Source organism: Leptonychotes weddellii, chromosome X (genome assembly GCF_054177405.1).
Source record: "Leptonychotes weddellii isolate Sample4059 chromosome X, ASM5417740v2, whole genome shotgun sequence".
Taxonomy (NCBI): domain Eukaryota; kingdom Metazoa; phylum Chordata; class Mammalia; order Carnivora; family Phocidae; genus Leptonychotes; species Leptonychotes weddellii.
Genome location: NC_138385.1, coordinates 83,077,258 through 83,100,272, shown reverse-complemented (window position 1 = coordinate 83,100,272; position 23,015 = coordinate 83,077,258). Strand labels below are relative to the sequence as shown.

Below are 23,015 nucleotides of genomic sequence, written 5' to 3'. Positions count from 1 at the left end.
ATGTGTACACAGGGATGTGTTGGGCTTGCTTAGTAAAACATTCCTTTCACAAGCACTGTACTGAACGTTTCTTGCATAGACAGGGCTCAAGTGCTAGGGAGAAGGAGGAAATGCTACTAACTACAAAACAGAATAGATTATGAGATCTAATGAGGATGAAATTCCCCGAAAAGAACGGATGGTATATTTTGGGCTAAAGGAAACACTGCCCACAGGTGAGCGCGACAGCACGCTCTGTGTGGATGAGCACCGGCCCTGCCGATGGAGGGAGGCATCGCGATGTTCAGAGGCTGGAGAGGAAGGGGGAGTTCAGCTGATCATTGGCAGAAGCTGTGAGGTGTTTTGCTGTGTGTGTGAGAAGAAACAGACTGACCTTGATGCTCGGTGGTAGCTGGGCTTGGCTAAAGAAGGTAGAGAAAGGGTGTACTTTGGGAGTGACGAATATATTTAGTACCTTGTTTGTGATCATATCAGGGGTGTATGCATATGTCCAAAATCATACTTCAAGAAAGTTAAAAAAGAGGTAGGTAAACGAAGAAAGGGTGGTAAAGGACTATCTTTGTGTAGGTTGGAAAATTAGATGAAGTTCTGGAAGCTGACCAGGATTTAAGACTGGGTTACGGTTACTTTTTTATCCAACAGACACTCAGGAGAGGGGCCTGGCAATCTTGAGGAAAGCCTTGAGTGATGCCGTGAGAAGGGATACATCACTGCTGTGGTAATTGGGTGTAAAATATTTAACTTGAATCCAAGAGTGAGGGACATCCTACAGAGCAAGTTGCTCTGACCTCTTCTAAAATGTCAGTGTTATGAAAAATGTAGAGAGGCTGGGGAAGTGTTCTAGATCACGGGAGACTAAAAAGAAATAACTAAATACAAAATGTGACCCTTCGCTGGATCCTGAATGGAAAAAAATAGAAAGCCGTAAAGAATGGGGCTATTTCAACTTAAATTACGTCTAGCAGTGTTGTATCAGTGTTAATTTCCTGAGTGCGATCATTCTTTTGTGGTTATGTAAGAGGGCATCTTTCACTTCAGAAGATACATATTGAAGTATTTAGGGTTGAAGTGTCGTCATATATGGAATGTAATCATTAAATGGGTCAGTTAAACTCTGCACATACAGTATAAACGTGGAGTATAAACGTGGCAAACTGTTCAATTAACTCCAATTCTGCCACATTTTGAAATTATTCTAAAGCAGCCAGGGAATCTCTTAACGTTTTTTAAGGAAAAGTGAGTGGGAAGAAGGGTACGGGTCATCAGAGGTAAGGAGTTGCTGGTAAAGCTCCTGTATACGTAGTTCATGAAAGCCAAACTTAGCAAGTTTGTCTTTTCCAATAGAATATAAGCTTCATGACACTGTCCCAGTTAAAAAAAAAAATGCATAGCAACATACATATGGTATGTAGAGATGTACAGTGAGAAGTATCTCAAGGTTTGAGGAAGCACTCCAACTCCTGAGGTAGTACCCACTCTTGCTTTTAAAAAAAAGTCATTTGAGGGGCGCCTGGGCAGCTAGCTCAGTTGTCAAGCGTCTGCCTTCGGCTCGGGTCCTGGGATCGAGTCCCGCATCGGACTCCCTCCCTGCTCTCCCCCCGCTTGTTTTCCCTCTCTCTCTCAAATAAAATCTTTTTTTTATTTGACAGAGAGCGGGAACACAGGGGGAGTGGGAGAAGCAGACTTCCCGCGGAGATGCGGGGCTCGATCCCAGGACCTGGAATCATGACCTGAGCCGAAGGCAGACGCTTAACGACTGAGCCACCCAGGCGCCCCTCAAATAAAATCTTTAAAAGTCATTTTAAAGAACGCAGTTCTCTATCCACACTATGGTTCTGTAAATCCCAATCACAGCTCAGACCTTCAAAGCACGAGGATACACACTACCCGTGTGTGTCCTTCAGGAAGATCGCTGTTGTTTTTTTTTTTTCACTTAAAACACGGTTGGAAAAAAGATCACCTTTGGATTTAGTTGGATTTAGTCTTTTCTTTCAGAGAACAAAGGTTGCCAATCCATTTTCTACTAGCCAGTTAGCCGAACTCACCCAAACAGAGCACTTCTGTCCTTGTTTTCTGTTCTGCCATGTGCCGTCATTTGGGTGCTTTCTTGGGCCAGTGTTGACAGGCCTACATAATGACTGCTGCTAAGCACCCAGGGCCGTGAATCTCACTTGTTAAAATAGGCAATGCAGTTTCACATGCTTTGCTTGCTTCAAAGAAAGGTACAAAAACTCTGTTGTTTTTGGAGTTTACAGACTTTTAAGAGGCATACGTTTTTTTCCTATGCCAAACTCTCATTTTCAGTCCCAGCAGTCCAGTAGTTCTATTCAGATCTCACAGTGGGGAGAGAATCTGATGTGAACACTGCCCCCAATCACTGAGCTGTGATAAAGCCACTTCACCCACATTCTGTTCCTTCACAAAGCAAAACAACTGAAGCCTGGCTTTCCTGCAAGGCTTGACTTCTCTGCCCAGTGCCTGAGGTTCTTGAAGTTCATCATTCAGCCCCCCTACCATCTAATGAGCCCAACCAACCTGGTCTCCTCAAACCCACGAAAAGCCCCCTCTCAGTGGTCTCCATGAATGTCCAACTTTGAAATTTTCCTGACCATGGTCCCTTGATTCTTCCTTTTGGTCCATCACTTTACCTCTCTATACGCTACTCTCATGGAACACCTTAAGTACAAAATGAATTTGCTTTGAGGAATCAAGGAGACCCAGGTCTCTCCCTTTCTGTGAGCTTTCTGTGAGGTAAGATCTAGAGAGTCAAGTATAACCAGTTTAAGATCCAGGGAAAAGGAAACATAAAAGATGGGATTCCTCATGCTGGGCCTTAGGACAGGAGGAAGGGGGTGCCTAGGGGTCCGACTGTTGGTTTTGGCTCAGGTCGCATTCTCCTGGGTTGTGGGATCAAGCTCCATGCTCAATGGGGAGTCTGCTTGAAGAGTCTGTCTCTGCCCCTCTCTCCATGTGTGTGCACTCTCTCTCAAATTTTTTTTTAACGATTTTTTTTACTTATTTATTTGACAGAGCACAAGCAGGGGGAGAGGGAGAAACTTGATCCCAGGATCCTGAGATCATGACCTGAGCCACCCAGGCGCCCTTAAAATAAATCTTTAAAAAAAAGAGAGGAGGAGAAATGAGGGGGCTAAAGCAAGTATCTGTGGCCTTCACAATGTCTAAGTCTAGCATGGCAGGAAAAGCCAAGAAGCAGATGGCTGGTGACATTCTATTATCATTTATGCCTCATGCCCTCCAGCTTTCTGAGAACCCGGTCCTTGGCAAAGAACACTGTGGAAGAGTAACACTAGATCATTTCCTCGACAAACTCATCTTTCACTTAAGTCCTCATTGTGACTAAGTCATGTTCCAAAAGTCTCTTAACTGATCTCGACATGATCCAACGAGCTGTCACTTTTCATTCCCATTGAGCCCTTTCCTGCATTGGACCTGTTGCCCACATCTGCCTTCTACCTGCTTTCCCCTCCTTCACTACCCCATCGCCCAAAGGGAGGTCTTTCAAGACCCTGGATCCAAACACCTTTGTTCTACGTTTCTCCTCTCATACCCTTCGGCTACCACTTCTGTGGAGCGCACCGTCACCTCCCCCAGCCTGCCCTTTCCCACCAGTTACAGACCTGTGCTTTTGCTTCTTTCCGCACATGACTCAGACCTGCCAGTATGTACCCAGTCAAAAGGATCACGATCTCCTTCCAACCCCATCATTTCCAGGCAAGCCCCCAGCCCTAGGTACTTGGTTTGCAAATAGTCGTCTCCCAGTCTTCTAGCAAGCCTATACTATGAACTCCCAGAACTGGGCCTTGGTGTTGGCCTCTTATAGGTGGAAAGATGGGTTACTTTGGGCCAGAAACAGCTGCCGGGATACCTCTTTGGAGACATTTCTTACCAGGTATATATGATTTTCAGTGGCTCCCCAACTCTGACCAAAATGAGTCCAACACCTTTGCACAACATTCCTGTCAACGTGACCCCAGCCTTCCTCTGTGGCATTACTTCCCTCCCTCTACCCTGGCCCTTCTGCTTGGACCCCACTTTTCTACTGACATGGACTGTTGGCTCGTTTCTGCCCTTGGCCCAAGGTCTTCATCTCTACATCTCCACTTCACGCTCTTCCTTCTTCAAAGAGTGCTGGGTTCCTACTTTACCCTTCCAAACTGTTCACAAACATCCATTCATCATAAAGCCTTTTCTGTTCTCCAAAATGAACGAAACTTGACTACTATACTGCCTTGTTCTGAGTAACTGAATGGCCCCTTGAGGGGGTTTGGACTATGTGACTCATCTTCGCACCTCGAAGACCTTTATGACCGTGGCTTGTATAGAGTAGGTGACTTAGCTGATGATGTGAACCTCTGAGCAAACAGTTCACCGTTTCCAGACCTTAAGAGAAAACAAAATCCAACAGCTGAGAGACGCTTACCCATGGATTCTGAAGTCTGACTGCCGACCACCCGGAGCAGCATAGGCTGACTGCTATCCGACCTCTGAAGAGAGGTAGAAGGAGAAGACACCGTTGTACCATTCACCTTGGCCTCTGCCTGGGGCTAAGGTAGCCAAAAGAAAACAGGATTAGTTTTCAGGATAAACACTCAAATAACTGTACAAATATAAAAGGATTACTCATAGGACTCAGAAATTAGAACCTTTTCTAATTAGAAACCTCCCACATGTTGCTGTTGGTAAGCTCCATGGATATTGTCTTTGTACCTGAATTGTGCCCTCCTTACACATTTGAAAAGAAATTACAGCTATGATGGAACAAGATATATAAAATCATTAGACCAAATAACTGAAAGATTTAGAAGGTCACTTGAGAATGGTAAAACCATGTGAGACCACAACAGTGTAGGAGAGAATTCATAGTTTTGTAAAGTATGAAGTAACACGATGGAGAGAACAGATCTCCAACTTTAAAATTCCCAGAAAGTCAGGACCTCGGGCAGGTAGGGCCTACTACAATGCACTGTCTTGCTAGGTTTTCACTGGAGGCTGAAAAAATTATGTTTTAGGAATTAGAAAAAAAAATCAAAAGGTCGACCAGGAAATAAGACAAATTGCCCACTTTTAGGAAACCAGGGGAAACCTTGCAGAATTTTTTTCCCCAAGGTGATTTTTAAATGGCTCAAATAAAACAAAATTTGTAGGCAACGATCTTGAACGAACATAAAAAAGATACACTAGCTTTCCTCCTCTGTCTTCTATCCCTTGAGAGCCAGCTCTTTGCTCGGCACATCCTAAGTCCTCAACAAATCAATACTTGTTGCAACTCTACAATGGACTCTGAGTTCTCTAAGAGAAGAGACAGGAATCTTGGTCAATATCCCAGGTTAGAGAGATGTGGGCCTCACTTGCTCCAGCAGCTGCCTGAGCCTATGTAACTGTGACTCCAGCTGTTTGTTGTGATCTTCCAGGATTTGCATCCTGGCTTCCAGGCGGCCTTTGTGCTGACGCAGTAGCTTGGCCTCGGCAATGAGCTCAGCATCCCGGGGACTTTGGGGAGAAGTGGGCATCATTTCAGGCGGGGACGGCAGTGGGGACAGGCCTTTATGTTCATGCTGCTGCTTGAGACGATCATATTCTGCTTGCAGATTTCTGTTGGCATCACAGAAAGTGGGAAAAGAAAAAACCCAGAAAGTTGAAAATCATCATCAGATTTCATATAAAATGGCAGAGAGATACATCTGACCACCACCACACACAACAGCAAGCAAAAGAGAGGTACTTAATGAATGGTTTTTATGATGACGATCCTCGCAATGCTTAAGAAACAAAAGAAAATCGGAAGAGTCTGTGTGTGAGGGGAGATGCTTTTCAACCTCTTATCTTATGAGCGCCACATTCAAATGAGCAAGCAGCAATGGGTTCAGTCATTTTACAACCATTTGCTTATAATGTCATGAGATTACAAATTTTTATACCTCTGTCAACACGGGTTTGCTTAAAAAAAAAAAAAATCACACATTCGCAACAGCAATGTGGAACAGCCTAGCAGCAATGTAACCATGAACCCACCACACTGTTTCAATAAATGAAACATCTGCCGTGTTTTCTTCAAAAAGTTTTTGAAGAAATAAAGCTGCAGCTTTCCGATGTATTCCCCTCGGTACCCTAGCAGCCCCTCCTCCCCCATTGCGCCCCCCCCCCCCAAAGGAGATAATGCCATTCTGAATTCAATGTCTATCATTACCACGAATGTATGCACAAAGATTAGGTTTAACTTAGTCAACATGCTGATATTTGGCTGTTCGTCTTACCTACAAAAGTGGCCGTTTCATGTGATTGAACCTGTTATTTTGCATGTTCTTAAACTTTAAGAACATTATGTTTAAGAAGATACATACCATTCTAAGAGTTGCTTTTTGCCTTCAACACCGTTTTGGAGTTTATCCAGGTTGATACATAATAGTTCCTGATTTTAATTGTCGTAAGGTATTATTCTGCTGCTTGAATAGGTCAACAACATTCTCATGCCAGTGGATATTTAAGTTTCCACTCATCACTATTACAAACAAAGATGCAATTAACTTCCTTCTGTCTCCTTGGATACCTGTTTACGAGATTCTTTACAGAACATAGCTGGATGTGGAATTGTTGGGGTTTGAGCAATCTCTTTAACTGCGTTCATGGCATCCGGTAGTACACACATTTTAAATTTCAATATATTCCTCTATGTTTTCTGCTTTTTATGTTTTAAGAAAATCTTCCTTACACCTCCATTTTAAAGTTTACACCAGGCACAAAAGATTCTGGGTGAATTAAAGACATGATCTAATTTTACTCCCAATCCCATAGGTTAAGTGATGAAGCCAGCCTCTTTGTAAAGTCCATCTTTTCTTCACTGATTTCTAAGGGGAGCTCTGCAATACATCAAGTGCCCATAAATACATCAGTGTGCTTCTGAGCTCTCTGTTCTGTGGGTTTATTTTTATGTCCCCATGCAGATCACTTACTACAACTTGAAATAAATTGGTGTCTGGGAGGACTTCCTACTCTGTCCTGCCTTAAAAGTGTCTTGGTTCTTCTTGTTGAAATTTAGGCTTTGAATAACAGTGGGGGTATATAGGTTCAACAGGGAAGAAGTGACTTCATGTTACGGAGTCTTCACATCCAAGAATGTGCGGAGTCTCTGAACTCCAATCTTGTTTACTTTACGTCCATTAAAATTCACTGTGCTTTCTCCTCTAGCTCTGCAGGTTGAATGCTGAAACCGTTTATGTTTTTTAATAAATACATTTAAGGGTATAGATTTCCTTCTTGCTTTAGAATTGCTGAGATGGTAATTCCAACGGAGGACACTGCTACTATTGATTAGAACGTTTGATCTCTTGCTTCTAGTTTCAGGAAATACCAAGTAAGATGACAGATTCCTGTTGCTCACAGATGATGCTTCGTCAGCTGAGAGAACTGCCTATTCACGAATGGTGGAGGTCTGGATCTCTGAGAAAAGGCATGAGAGGCAAGCAGAGTCTTCCCACTGTCCAGCTTGCAAAAGTAAGATCATCTCATGACCAGGTTTCAGTTAAGGAAATATTTTCGGATAGTCCATACTTGAAAGATCCACAGGGGATGGTATGGCTTCCAAAATGCTGGATGTCCACGTGGAAGAAGACATAAAATCCAGTGTATTCTTTTTTTCTTTTTAAAGCTCTATCCTGGACCTAATTTTACAAGGTTTCTAGAATTGTTGAAAGTCATGCAGGAAATCGATACCTGATCTTTCTCATCTACAGGAATATCCTCTCTGATCTGTTTTGACTGAAATCCTGTCTATCTTCTATGAATCTGCAAGGAGGGCTGTGTGTACGCACTTTGTTTCAGGGCAAGTCGCTTTGACAAAGGAGTAGTAAGACACTTCATCGAAACAAGTTTACCCGAAGCCAGATTCTGCACATCAGTCCTCTAGGTAGGAACCAATGTATATAGTTGACATCAATTAAATCCAATTCCTAACTACTCAACTGGCAATCGTCGAAATATTTCTGTGAACTTGAAGCAGCATCCAGTGTTTACGAGGTTTCATGTGATGGGAGTTAACTTCCCCCCCCCCACCTCCCCCAACAGCTGCTCATGAACCTAGAAGAAATCCAGCTTCACTGCAAAGTCCCAACCAACACCACCCTTTAGCAGAGAATCCTATTCAAGATTCTTCTTTCTACCAGACTGTTCATCCACAGTGTTCATTTTGAAAACACTATTTTTAGATGTGGACTTCAGCATAGTACAGCAAATGATTACCGTCTTCCCACCCACTCTTCACAAAGATACACACAGGAGAGACTACCTTTTCTGGAGAGGTCTTCCTTGGTATCTTGATCTTCTGGGTCGAGTTGTCCAAAGATCTTTTTCTGAGTTCTTTCTAAGTGTCTTTGTTCATAAAACACGGTTTAGTATATACAACACATTACATTTCTATTTATATGTTTTCCAGGCAAAACCAGAAAAAGCTCATTTGAATCTGCCAGGGCTGTGAAGAATACCAATTGCTCTACGGAGGCCCTTTCTTGCCTTCCCAGATGTGGGAAATTGCTCTCAGGAAACCATTTCCTTAAAGACTCATATCCTTCTTCAGTTCTGGAAGATTCTCAGCTATTGTGGCTTCAAATACTGCTTCTCTGCCATTTCCTCCATGTTCTTCTGAAACTCCTCCTAGATATATTTGGGAGCCTGGTGGTAAATTCTCCATTTCTCTTCACTGCTTACTTACGTTTTTTTAATTCCCCGATCTCTGATGGGGTACAGTCTAGTAATTTCAATGACCACAGTTTGCGTTTCCAAAGATGTTCTTTGGCAGATCCATTTGGTTCTTGGCTGTTTTATTTTTTACATATCTATTTAAGTCAGCCCTACACCCAGAACTGGGCTCGAACTCATGACCCTGAGATTGAGTCACATGCCTTACTGACTCAACCTACCGCCGGGCGCCCCAGTTCTTGGCTATTTTAATAAATGCTATTTCCTTATCGCGTTCCTCTCCTTCTCAACTCACCTCTCTGCGTCAAGCAGTTTTGTGGCTGCTCCCACCCAGGGCCTCTGGTCTAGAGCTAGGTCTTTGCAAATTTATGGCTCTTGGATTGAGTGGTACGAATGCAGTGATTGCTCTCTTTCATCACCAGGCACCATGGTTCAGGTCCTGGTTTCAAGGCCATGAAGCGATGCCCTCCTTCGCAACTGCACACCTCGCCTCCTCCCCAGGCTACCTACAGGAGAGTGTCATGCCACATCCATGGCTACGGAGAAGCTCTTGTCCCCTGCAGAGGCCCAAATTGGTCATTTTTCATTTCAAGTACAAGTCTGTGTGTATGTCTCTCCAAATGTGTTTTTGCGGAGCCCTGATTTTTAAAAGGTGGGGGCCCCGCGCCAGGCATTTAAAGAGAATTTTAATTCCTGTGGTTACAGCAGGAACAGAAAGTCCACTAACTTATCCCTACATGCTGCTCCCCAAGCCCTGGTTTTCTTCTTTTCATTCCGTATGTTATCTACCACTGGATCAATAGCAGGAGCAGAGGAAGATGCCTCAGAACAAGGGCTCAGGTTATCTTCATCAGATTCCTACCCGGACACGTTGGCTTTATGGACGTAAGGTCAGTGCTCCCTCAGTGTGCACGCAAACATAAATTCACCATAACAGGATGCAACGAGCCAAATGAGTGGGGCACCTGGCTGGCTCGATCAGTAGAACATGCAGCTCTTGATTCTGGGGTTGTGAGTTTGAGCCCCATGTTGGGTGTCAAGATTACTTGAAAAAGAAAATCGTTAAAAAAAATAAATGAGGGGCGCCTGGGTGGCTCAGATGGTTAAGCGTCTGCCTTCAGCTCAGGTCATGATCCCAGGGTCCTGGGATCGAGTCCCGCATCGGGCTCCCTGCTCCTTGGGAGCCTGCTTCTCGCTCTGCCTCTCTCTCTCTCTCATGAATAAAATCTTTAAAAAAAAAAAAAATAAAAAAAAAATAAATGAGCCAAACAAATCTTCTATTAAGCTCAACAACAAACTCAATTTTGTGGGACTAGTTTTCCCTCCTAAAGCTCAGAGGCAGGACAACCTGTCCTGCCAAAGTTTCAAAATTGGCCAGAAAACAAGGAAAATACCAAGTTCTTGGAGTTCATATTCTCTTTGAAAGGTGTTTATTTGAAAGACTGATGTTTAAAGTGTTGAATTAGAGGTAACTTTTCCTAATAAATGTGATCACGGTCGCAGAGTTGTTCAGGGCATATTTTTGTTAGGGGTTTGGAATTAAAGTTATTTTCTTATATTTCCAAGGCATTGGCATAGAGGTTTTTAAAGTGTGTCATGATTATTAGATTTTTTTGGACACAGTATTTATAAAATTTCCATAAAAGACCAGTGGGATACTTACCCCTGTTCCAAGGTGAGTTGTTTTAAAGCTTAACTACAAATACACGGTTTACTTACTTTAACAGTTGGTTGTCGATTTATATTGTTACCAATATATATTTCGCTTTTCTTGCAGTTATACATGTACATCTCACCCCTATTCTCTAACTGTTAGAAATGTATTTATGCTGTCATTTCAACATAGTTGAATATATGTCAGCAATCAGATGACGACTCCACAGAGAATCTATTTACGTTCTTGATTATCTTGTAAATTATATTTCTCTGGTAGCTCTCTAAAGAACACTAATTCAAATTCAGTGCACATGGCTTTTGTCACCACAGTTTCTTCCAGCAGCAAAGGAAGTCTCCCATTATCAATTTCTTATTCTCCACAGAGCTTTAAAAAAATCCCTCCATTCTACACGTATATACATGTAGCTGATGCATTTTTTGGCATCAAATGTACAAACATGCTTGTCCAGACACCAGTTTACATGAAAAAATTTCCTAACCAGAACATTTCATCCAAAAACCGCAGAATACACATTTTGTTTTTTCAAGTGCACATGGAACCTTCTCTAAGAGCACATGTTAGGCCACAAAACAAGTCTCAGTAAGTTTAAGAAGACTAAAATCACATCAAGCCGCTTTTCTGGCCAGGAGGGTATGGAACTAGAAATCAAGGGCAAGAAACAAGTACTGGAAAAGCACAAACATGTGGAGAATGGGTCAACAAAAAAAATCAGAGGAAATTAAAAAAAAATACAGAGACAAATGAAAATGGGAACACCAGGGTTCACAATCTTTGGGATGCAGCAAAGGAAGTTCATAGGGATACAGGCCTACTTCAAGAAAAAAGCAACAAGTCTCCATCTAACCTAGGCTAATCTATGTGTAGAGGAGCTAGAAAAGGAAAAACCAACAAAGCCCGAAGGTCATAGAAAGAAAGAAATAATAAAGATCAGAGAGGACATAAATGAAATAGAAACTGAAACTAAGAGCAGGTTCTTTGGAAAGATCAACAAAATTGATAAATCTTTAGCCAGACTCGTCAAGAGTAGAGAGCTTAAATAAGAAATGAAAGGGGAGAAATAACAGCCAACACAATAGAAATACAAAGAATTAGATGCCAATAAACGGGACAACCTAGGTAAATTGCTAGAAACATACACTCTCCCAGAAGTAAGAATTGGGAAGAAGCAGAAAGTTTGAACATACCGCTTAGTAGTAATGAAACTGAATCAGTAATTTAAAAAACTCCCAACAAACAGAAGGCTAAGGACCAGATGGCTTCACAGGTGTTTTATACCAAACATTTAAGGAAGAGTTATTACCTATTGTCCCTGAACAGTTCCCAAGAAAGAAAATTACAGGCCAATAGCCCTGATGAACATAGATGAAAAAAATCCTCCACAAAATATTAGCCAACCAAATTCCATACTAAGTTAAAATGATGAATCAACATGACATACCACATTAAGAAAATGAAGGACAGGAGCCATATGATCATTTCAATATATGAAGCAAAAGCATTTGAGAAACTTTAACATCCCTTCGTGATAAAAACTCTGAACAAAGTGGGCTTAGAGAGAACACTGCTCAACATAATAAAGGCGATATATGACAAACTCACAGCTAACATCATGCTCAATGTGAAAAACTTTAGCGCTTTTCCTCTAAGATTAGCAACAAGACAAGGATGTCCACTCTCACCATTTTTATTCAACATAGTACTGAAAGTCCTAGCCACAGCAATCCGACAAGAAATAAAAGGCATCCAAACTGGTAAGGAAGAAGTACAATTGTTACTATTTGCAGATGACATGATACTCTACAGAGAAAACCCTAAAGACTATTAGAATAAATGAATTCAGTAAAGTTCCAGGACACAAAATAAAGTAGAAATCTGTTGTGTTTCAGTACACTAACAATGAAGCAGCAGAAAGACAAAGTAAGAAAACAATCCCATTTCATAACTACATCAAAAAGAATACAATACCTAGGAATAAAATTTAAATACCTAGGAATAGAATTTAACCGAGGAGGTGAAAGGCTTGTACTCTGAAAACTCCAAGACTTTGATGAAGGACAGAGGACACAAACAAATGGAAAGATATTCAGTGTTCATGGATTAGAAAAACATTGTTAAAATGTCCATACTACCCAAAGAAATCAAAAGATTCAATGCAATCTCTATCAAAATACCAATAGTACTTTTCACAGAACTAGAACCCATAATCCCAGTCTGTATGGAACCGCATAAAACCCCGGGGTAGCCAAAGCACTCTTGAGAAGGAAGAACAAAGCTGGAGGCATCACAATCCCAGATTTCAAGTTAAACTACAAAGGTGTACTAATCAAAACAGTATGGTATTGGCACACAAACACATCAATGGAACAGAGGGCCCAGAAATCAATACATACTTAGATGGTCAATAGTCTATGACAAAGGAAGCAAGAATATATAATGGGAGAATTATAGTTTCTTCAATAAATGGTGCTGGGAAAACTGGACAGCTATATGCCGAAGAACGAAATTGGACCACTTTCTTACTCCATACATAAAAATAAACTCAAGATGGATTAAAGACCTAAATGTGAGATCTAAAACCATAAAAATTCTAAAAGAACATAGGCAATAATCTCTTGGACACTGGCCTTAGCAACATTTTTTTGGATATGTCTATGTCTCCTCAGGAAAGGGAAACAAAAGTGAAAATAAACTATTGGGACTACATCAAAGTAAAAAGCTTCTACACAGCAAAGGAAATCAACAAAACAAACAGGCAACCTACTAAATGTCAAAAGATATTTGCAAATAATGTATCAGATAAGGGGTTAATACACAAAATACATAAACAACTCCTACAAATCAACACCAAAAAAACCCAAAAAACAAAAAACAAACCCATATAAAACAATTAAAACATGGGCAAAGAACCTGAATAGGCTTTTTTCCAAAGAAGACATACAGATGGCCAATGGGCACATGAAAAAAAAAATGTTTAACATCACTAATCAGCAGGGAAATGCAAATCATAACCCCAGTGAGCTAGCACTTTACACTTGTCAGAATGGCTAGTACCAGAAAACCAAGAAACAAGTGTTGGTGACGAGATGGAGAAAAAGGAAACATGGTGCACTGTTGGTGGGAATGTAAACTGGTGCAGCCACTGTGGAAAACAGTATGGAGTTTCCTCAAAAAATTAAAAATAGCACTACCATATGACTCAGAAATTCCACTTCTAGATACTTATCTGAAGAAAAGACTAACTCAAAAAGATGAATGCACTCCCATGTTCATTGCAGTATTCACAATAGCAAAAACAACTTAAGTGTCCACTGAAAGACAAATGGATGAAGAAGATAAAAAAAAAAAGAAATCTTGCCATTTGTGACAACACGGATGAACCTAGAGAGTATTAGGCTATGTGAAATAAGTCAGACAGAGAAAGGCTAATAAGCATATGATTTCACTTATATGTGGAATCTAAAAACCTAAAGGAACAAACTGAATAGACTCATAAATACAGAGAACTGGTGGTTGCCAGAGGGGAGGAAAAACAGGGAGACGAGGTGAATTAGGTGAAGGGGAATAAGAGGTACAAACTTTGAGTCATAAGTTATGCAGATGAAAAGTACAGTATAGGGTAGGGGAATGATGTCAATAATGGTAACTACACTTATCGAGGGGAGCAACCGCATGCTGGACAGAATTGAATCACGATGTTGTATATGTGAGACTAATATAACATTGTATGTCAATTATACTTAAATTAAAAATTGTAACTGTATGATGTTAGACAAAAAATAAGTTTTTAAAAAGAGCTCGTGAAAAATACAACATGAAAGGACTCAACCTGTCATTTACTCACATATGAAAATGAGCAAAATGTTGGCTCACATTTTCTTTCCTTTAGAACTTCATGGATACTACTCTACGAGTGCTGAATGTTACTCTAGAATAAAAGGTTACACAAAAAAGAAAAAAAAAATTTCCTAAGCATGGGCCCCTGGCTGGCTCAGTAAGAAGAGCCTGCAACTCTTGATCTCAGGGTCATAAGTTCGAGCCCTATTCTGGGTATAGAGATTACTTAAAAATAAATACGTTTCCTTAGCAACTAATGGATCTAAGAATCAAATTGGCCTTACATCCACCTGCTAAAAACACGAATGCACCTGGCCCCTCCAGCAATCATAACTACCCACATGCTAGTTACGATAAAGAACATGCCAACAATTTTTGTGTACTTTCTGTGAATTCACAGAGGTCAAGTGTTTTCAATGTCGGTCATCTACTCTTTAAATGGAACGTTCCATGCCAAGTGTAATTACATAATCGTATCATGGTATTTCTGAAATAAAGAACTGAAGGTCATGTGCCGGTCATCAAGGTCTTCTTACCAGTATTAGACCCTGACCCTTATACCAAAGCATCAGCACACACAGGGTCTATTTCATACAGTGGGAACAACTACAAAGGTCTGCATCTAAAAAGATTAGGCCCAGAGAAATCCAGCTTTACCCTCATACTTTATAAAAAGCAGCTAAATCACATCCACCAATCTGGATTCAGGCACATTTAGTGTATCATATAGAACTATTACAGCTACTATAAATCTAGCAAATTAGCAGTTTCTAAAAAAAGTGGGGGGGGAGACAAATCTTGCAAGCATGATGTATTTTAGAAACAGGAAGCTGCACAGAGCTTTTTCAATTATAATAAAATTATTTAAAGCTATACTGTAAAATTTTATCAAGCACCAACTCAAAAATACTCCTCAACTAGATGGAGAAAGACATGAGTGTGCTTTGGCAGGACCAGTGTTAATTAAGGAGAGGCTCACAGGGTGGAAAGTAAAAGTATGTATATTTTAGATCTGCCTTAAGCAAAACAGTAAAAATGGTTGGACTCCCCCCGCCCAGGCTCTTATTTCTAATCCTTTTCTCTTAACACGGTCACCCTTTCATGTATTCAGAGCTCTTAATTCCAATGCCTTTCCTACTGAAATTTGCTCAGCATAAAGGTATGACACAAGTCTATTAAACCTTCTGGGATTTTATAATATACCATTTCTTCTAGTGATATCTGCATTTTAAAAGAGATGCTGAAGCATGTAAAGAAAAGAAAAAGATTTTTTTTTTTTTTTGGACACATTGCCTTTTTGGTGACTTACCACCCATGTCTGAGGAGGAAACTGGAGCACGGCTTGAGAGCATGGTTTTGGTGTCAGGAAGACCTTGAATCAAAGCTAGGCTCTGCCATGTGCTGACGCTAGGCCACTGACTTAAGCAGTCATTACATCAGGAGGATTAATGAGCCAGGATATGGTCTATATTCCATATGTGCAACTTTGTTAGAACCACGGCCAGTGCATTCTAAGTGTTCATTATTATTACTTCTTTCTCTCTACATTCTGTGCTTTTTAGATTTGGAACTCAGGTGGGATAAAAGCTTCCTACCAAAAAAACAGTATTTAAATTATCTGAAACGAAAGCAATCAACTAACTGAGCTTGGCAGAAAATATACACAAATAGTACTTCGAAACAGATTCTTCAGTATTTGTCCTCTTTATATATACGTCAGCTCTAGCCCCCCGAGCCATTACTATAGGAACCCCAGAATCTGGGAATTTTTGTGTATTTTCCATCATCTGTGCTCTCTAGTCAAGTGTGTCACAGCTGAGCACCCAGGCAAAATAAAATCACTGAGCTAAGATCTAGGATGAGATTTCCTTAAAACTACCAAATTATGGCCACTGATTATGGTGGTAACAAAATATTCAGGCTAGGTCTCCAAGGTTCATGTATCTAGATGTACTCTATTTTGGGGATATGCCCTTGACACATCAGTGGAGACCTTACTTGAGTTCTAACAGACAGAACCTGACAGTATCAATTGGCTTTAGTCTATCTCCAGTAACAGATATTTTTCACCAATTCCTGATCAGGGACCAACACACTATAGTCTGTAGAGTAAATGTACTAATCAAAAGTTCAAAAAAGAAGCGAAGAATTCATAAAAAAAAAAAAAGTAAGTCCTCACTGTAGAGCTGGAAATAAGGCAGACAAACAAAACCCCAAACAAAAATGACAGTGGCTACTCCTGACCCATTCAAAAAGTACACGAGGACTGGAGAGGTTTTAGAAATGAGGAATCTAGTCCCCAGGAATGGTACCAGTGGGGGAAGTATGTTTCAATTTTCAGACAAGTACAGTAAAATATCAAACTTTCATGGTCTGTGGTCAGCAAAAAGCCATAACAGGCGCTAGGAAAATCATCATTTTAAGCTTTGTGTGTCCTGGCTCGAGTCCCTCATGAGTAGTTAGACTCGGCCTTAAATTCTCCCAGTAAATTCATCTCGATGGCCTATTTTTTACTTGCTGGCACACACTGCTGTACACTCTGGCCCCCTTGGATCCTCTGGCCTCCTCTGTTACAATGACAGAAACGACAGAAGCATTTCTTTAAAATACGTCCCAGGACTTGTATACGAATGTTCAGGGCAGCATTATCCATAATAGGCACTCACTGGCAACGACCCATGTGTCCATCACGTGCTGACTGAGGAGCAAACTGTGGCCTAGCCATGTGATGGAGTATCATTCAGTAATAAACAAGTACAAATACATGCTACAACATACAGGTCTCTTTAGATCTCATGCTGTATGAAAGAAACTGCTGACACAAGACCACATATTGCATGATTCCATTCATATGTAACGTCCAGAATATGCATAACCACAGAAACAGAAAATAGGGCCGTCTAGGGCTAGAACGAGGTTGTTTTGGGAGAAACGGACAGTGACCAAAAATGGGTAAGGGGTTTCTTTTTGGGATGAGGGAATTGATCTAAAATTGACTGTGATGATGGTTGCACAACTCTGTAAATATACTCATAACCAGTGAATTGTAGTTTAAATGGGTGAATTGTATGGTACGTGAATTGTATCTCAATGAGGCTCTTACACAAGATTAAGTTCTAGATTCAAAATCTTCCTTCTCATAGCCCACAGGATATTTCCCCAGTGGCCTTAAATTCTCCCAGTAAATTTATCTCGATGGCCTATTTTTTACTTGCTGGCACACACTGATTTCCTCTAGTCTCATGCTCTCTCTTACTGTGGAGGATTCAAGTTTAACCCATGTGTATAAAAGAAAAAGGGTATATACATGCATGCAGAATTATCTATGCAGATACTTCTCAATACTTTTAGATGATGAATTTTAATAAGAGCCTAAAAATAAGCCCAGAAAATAGATGTTTTCATCCTAGTGGAAAATGACTGAACCACCTCAACAGGTGTAATAAGAGATCCGAGGCAAGAACAAAAACATAAGAAATGAGAAAAACAATGGAAGCCAGCTAAAAATCAACCAAAAAAAAAAATCCATCTGGGAACAGGAAAATTCCAGAGCGTATCCATCCATTCATTTAATCAACATATATTTGTACACTCAGCACTACACAGATTTATGAGACACTGTCCTTCACCCTTCTAGAGCTCACCTTCTAGTGTGTAGGGATACTGCCCAGTGCCACCATGGTGACGACCTTTACCCTAATGCCAAAGGACTGGGAATTATGCTCCTTGCTAAAGTGAAAAATAAAGGTTATTTTGATCTTTGAAACAATCACTTTGATTCACTAGGAAATTATAGGAAAAGGATCACAGGGACTTACTTATGACTTGTAGTTAGCAGTCAGAGTGGTACTATAAGTAACCCAGAATTGGGAGATTCCAAAAAAAAAAAAAAAAAGGGTCAACTTTAACTTTTAAGGAAGTTTTAAAAAAAAGGAAAAAGAAGGATGAGTTGAGTCATGTGCAGAAGCCATCCACTTACCTAAGTAATACACAGCAGGAAACCATTTCTAAGTGCGCATACCCAATTACAGTAACTACACCACGAGGTCCTTCGTCTTCTTTCCATGTATATTTTCTTCCTAGGAGGTCCCTAACCTCTCCCTAGGCCTCCACCTCCTCTAAGCCCATCCTCCTCCACACCCCCACACCCATTATTCCTCCATCCAGACTTCTCTTATAAACTTCAGACTCGTCTTTTCAAATGTCTCCTGCATGTCTCCATTAGCCATGGTGTCCATGAACTGGAACTTGCTAAGCCACACAGATATACTGATCATTTATCCTCCCCCATTTCAGTGCCAGAAAAGCAATCTGCTTCCTCAAGTAGCATTCCACAGGACCATGGAGTAGCTACACATCTTTTAAAATTTATACCCTAATCTGTTGTTGAGATGAACGCTATATCTGCATTCCTATTAGAAGATATAAAGAGGAAGAAATATCTTCCCATGAATTTATAATATACTTTTATCTATCTATCTATCTATCTCACAATCCAGGAGATGCCTCAAATTACAACTGGCCTTTGCATCAACTGTTTTTTTAAAAAAAAAATTCAACAGTAAAGGTGATAGAAGTCAAAGTGGCTATCTTTGGTGGACATCTTTCAAAATTCAATCAATTAATAATTCCATATATCAAATTAATTTTGTCAAGTTATTGGTGGAAGTTCTTCTTTGTAGTTTGATTAGAAAGCCAGGGTTACTCACTGGGTTGTTCTATAAATACAGTAGAAAGATTTTTCTATGGCCATGAGAGATGACTTAATACCTATCTTTGGATCTTCCAGACTAAATCATTTTGGTTTCTGCATTTATAGGGCTTCACTGCTAGAGCAAATCAAAAATAACTACTGTGAGAAAAATCCAGGCTTCATCTGCAGAGACACCTGTTATAGCTACTTCCTCTGATGTCCCCCAAAAGACAAGAGCTAGGCTTCTCACCAACCACAAGAGAGAGCCAACTGTGCTGTCTCCTTGCCTGGTTTTCAAAATTCAGCACAGATTTGAATTTCCTACCAAAAGCAAAGTGTGTGCTATAGAACATTACAGTTGGGCTAAGGTCAAGTATGTGTAAGCAACATTGGGTTAAACCAAGCTAATCCTGTTACTTTACTTCTAGACTCTGCAACGTAAAGGTGAATTAATTATGACCTTCCAAAACAAGTGTTTCCAGAGCTTATCTGTCCTTGGAATCATTTTTTTTTTTTTAAGAGTATCTTAGAGGTATTCTACAGAACATATTTTAGGCAACAATGACCTTCTTCCATGGAGAAATATCATCATTTCTTTGGCCTTTAATGTTAAGCTTTCAGCAATTGTCAAAGGCACTAGAAGCAATCACATAAAATTTTCTTCGGTCTGTTATAAAAAGGACACTAGCCAATGATCACATCAAGTGTTAACACTGTTTAAGAGTCCTGGACAGCCCGAGTTTGAATCTAAGCCCCATTCCTTGCTAGCTATATGACATGTCCTTCATACTTGGTGCCACGGGGTCTTTACTTGGGAGACAACTTCTCCTTCATAGGGTCACTGTAAGGATTAGATAAGAGCTTATATGTACTCACAACAGTTCTTGTCCATAGCAAGGACATGGTGCTTAAATGACAGCTTTTTTTTTTTTTTTTTTTTGTTACTATTTAGAGCCAGGAAAACGGTGTTTCCTTAGGAAGGTACATGCTTCTCTCATCCAACATTCAGAGATCAACAAATCATGTTTCCTCTTATCCCACTGGCAGCAGGGAAGCTGGGACCAAATCTGAATCTCAACTACATCAACTCTGCTAATCCCTACTATGTTCACTGATTTACTGTTCAGACTGTGGGAATCTCATCGCTATGCATTTTTTCAGGTCCTTTTTTGGAAAATGAATACATAGAATCATTATAGCAAATTGCCCCTTGAATCTCTTTGGACAAATAGAACTTGATGGCCCCTGCACCCAGTTCGTTTTCCCTATGCAATCAGTAGCTTTTCCTATATGTTCTATGGTTGTCTGGTTTGGTTTTGAATGATCATTTCCCCGTTCCCTAATTAAAAATTTTCCTATCATGCAAGTTCTCCCTCCTCCATCTTTCCCTGGCCCCATTCATTCAGTGACCTTCGCATTTCCCCATCTAGTCTTCACTCGCCTACGACACCCTTAGCTCAGAACCTGGCCATTTTTCAGTGAACTGTTTCCACGATCTTTCTACCAATCTCCACAGCTTTAGCTCCCTCTTCCCCTTCTCAAAAAACCTTCACCATTCAACTGCTTACAGGATAAAACCCAAACTACTTAACAGGATGTATAAAGCCCTTTGCACGGTGGTCTCCACCTACCGTCCCACTACTCTCTCATTCCCGTCATTCGTGCTCTGGCTGCACATTACTCTCTGCCCCACCAGTCTGGGAGGCTCCTCCTCTCCCCTCCCTCAGTCTGGAGAAGTCCTGTTCGGTCTTTAGCTTCAACTCCCCTGGTGAAAGTCTCTCCAATCCCTCCGACAGAATTAATCCTTCACCTCTGTGCCCCCAGAGCGCTTGTAACAATGGGTTATAATTAGTTGTTTATCATTAGTTGCTTGGATTTTAATGCCTTCTCTTCAATTTTGAGCTCCGTGAAGGTAAGAACCAAGGCTTAGTCATCTTTGTAGTGCAGGCACTTTGAAAAACACATTATGCATTCACCATCTATCTACTGAATTGAACTGGAATTATATCCTTAGGCCTGGAAAAGTAACTAAAGAAAGTGAGGACCACAACCCGTTCTCCTCCAGCAGGATGGCACAGTAATGCAAGCCAAAAAGATGATAAGGGTCTTCATGAAGGATCTAAAAAGGGACATTGGATTCTAAGAGCTTCACCTTTAACCAGGCGGTCCAAGGGGAGGGCAGCGGTACCTGTAAATTCTGAATATTCTTGTCACCAGAAGGGTTCTCTGGTTTTTCTGATAGTCCTTCAACACTATGTAATTTCCTGCGCCAAGAATCTCAGCTCACCAGACAACAGTGTGATTTTTATTCTCATTTCCATGATTTCTGTTTGTGAGACAGAGGACCTGGAATGGAGCGCCAACTCCAGTCTCTCAAAAACATATATTCCCCATTTCAACAGATGAAGTATTTGTACTGAAATGCCATGCTGTTCCCCCAAAAGGTTTAAGGCAACATGAATACATTTAGTATAACAAGACAGTTATAAAGAGAATTAGGATCAAGGGAGAAATAAATTGTCTTTCTGGGTTATCCATCCCCTTCCATGAATTGGATAGGCTGAATTGGTCCCCTCAGGCTTTAATTTGATTAACTCTGGATAAGCTGAAGGAAATTTCGTTACTGGACTGGTTAGCTGGAAACTGAGCCTCTGAATCACGGTGACTCCACCTTCCATGACCGAGTAGAGCGAAGTCGGCCGACTCCTGCCTACCTTATTAAATTCAATGTGTCTGCCCTTCAGCTTCTCTTCACAAAGCGTCTCTTCATATGGTGGCTTCCCTTGCCAAAACGGATCTTGCGTGTCTGATTTCTGAAGGAAAACTAGCTCCCTTTATCTAACTAAGCTCTGCAGCCCTTGGCTTTGGGGGCACATGTTGCCAAGTGACATGAAGGCCTAGTTTCATGAAATTCCTCACATCCTCCTCCTCTTTCCCCCCCCAATCCAACTTCAAAGAAATGGACAGACCAGCTAGGAAAATCCATCTCCACTAATTACAGGTGAGGTCGACAGGACCTTTGATGCTCCTTCCATCATGCTCCCTGCCCCCATTCCAAACCCTCAGCTCTTCCTCTATCACACTGTCCTCAGAGGTGGCCCTTCTCCCCTTCAGAGCCAAGTCTCCTCCTGTGCCCATAACCACTCTCCCTCCTGCCTCCTCGGGACCAATGCTCCCATCAGCCCCAAGTTCTCCTCCCCTCTTTTTCTGGCATATTCCTCCAGCATGTAGAAGTTATTAGGGATCTTTAAGTAAAAAGGGAAGACCAGGGTGAACCCCACGTGGTATTGTATGAAATAATCCCAACAAGCACAAATATATTTGCAAAGATTTAGTGTAGAGATTACTTATGAAAGGATACCTAAGAACCCAACACGGGTGGTAGCCTTTGGAGCTGGGAACGCTACATCCAGGGGAGAAGGCCGGAGAAGGACTCCTTTTTCTCTATGTGCCTTTTTGAACCATTTGGATTTCACTTAATGTGCATGACGGCCTATTTTTAGAAAGGTAATTAAACTGACATTGTACTGTTCAAATCTTCCAGAGTTCCACCAAGCCCAGTGTTCTCCTTCCGCCACACACTGCCTGGGTAGGTAAATTCACTCTCACAGTTTCAACTACTACTTGGGAGCTGGTGGCTCCTAGATCTAGTATCTCTGGAAGCTTCACAATTCCACTTCTGACTGTCAGACATTTACCCGTGGGTGTGTCCCCAGGCTCTCAACTCAACCTCTCCCACACCCCATTCACCAGCTTCTAGCTACTCGACCCTTGAGGAAGGAGGTCTATAAACAGTGTAAACCTTATAAACTGATATTTGTTTTAAAAAGAGAGATGAAGAAGGGACCTGCTTCTCCTCTTCCTGAACTGTCAGTCCACGAGGCAAACCACCATCAGCTCGCCACGTGCCCTCCAGAACTGGGACTCGATCCCTCCCTCCCCAGATCTGTGGAACCACCACAGCACGCAGCTCTGCACCCCTGCCCAGAAATACCACTCACATTCAGCCTGTCGCCCCCATTTCTGTTGCCTGACTTTAGGCCCCAGTGATCTCTTTTGGGGGTTTCCATGCTACCTCCCAATTTGAATTCCTTCTTC

The 23,015-nt window shown here is 41.2% G+C and overlaps 1 protein-coding gene across 1 annotated transcript in view; it reads right to left on the bottom strand.

Moving 5' to 3' along the window:
* Positions 1 to 23,015, bottom strand: part of DMD (dystrophin) — a 1,845,074-nt gene that overhangs the window by 26,817 nt on the left and 1,795,242 nt on the right. The window contains exons 69-70 of the mRNA XM_081807964.1: positions 5,370 to 5,613; positions 4,442 to 4,565 (exon numbers count right to left, since the gene is read on the bottom strand). Coding sequence (XP_081664090.1) covers positions 4,442 to 4,565; positions 5,370 to 5,613 — 368 coding nt within the window. The remainder of the gene's footprint in view (positions 1 to 4,441; positions 4,566 to 5,369; positions 5,614 to 23,015) is intronic.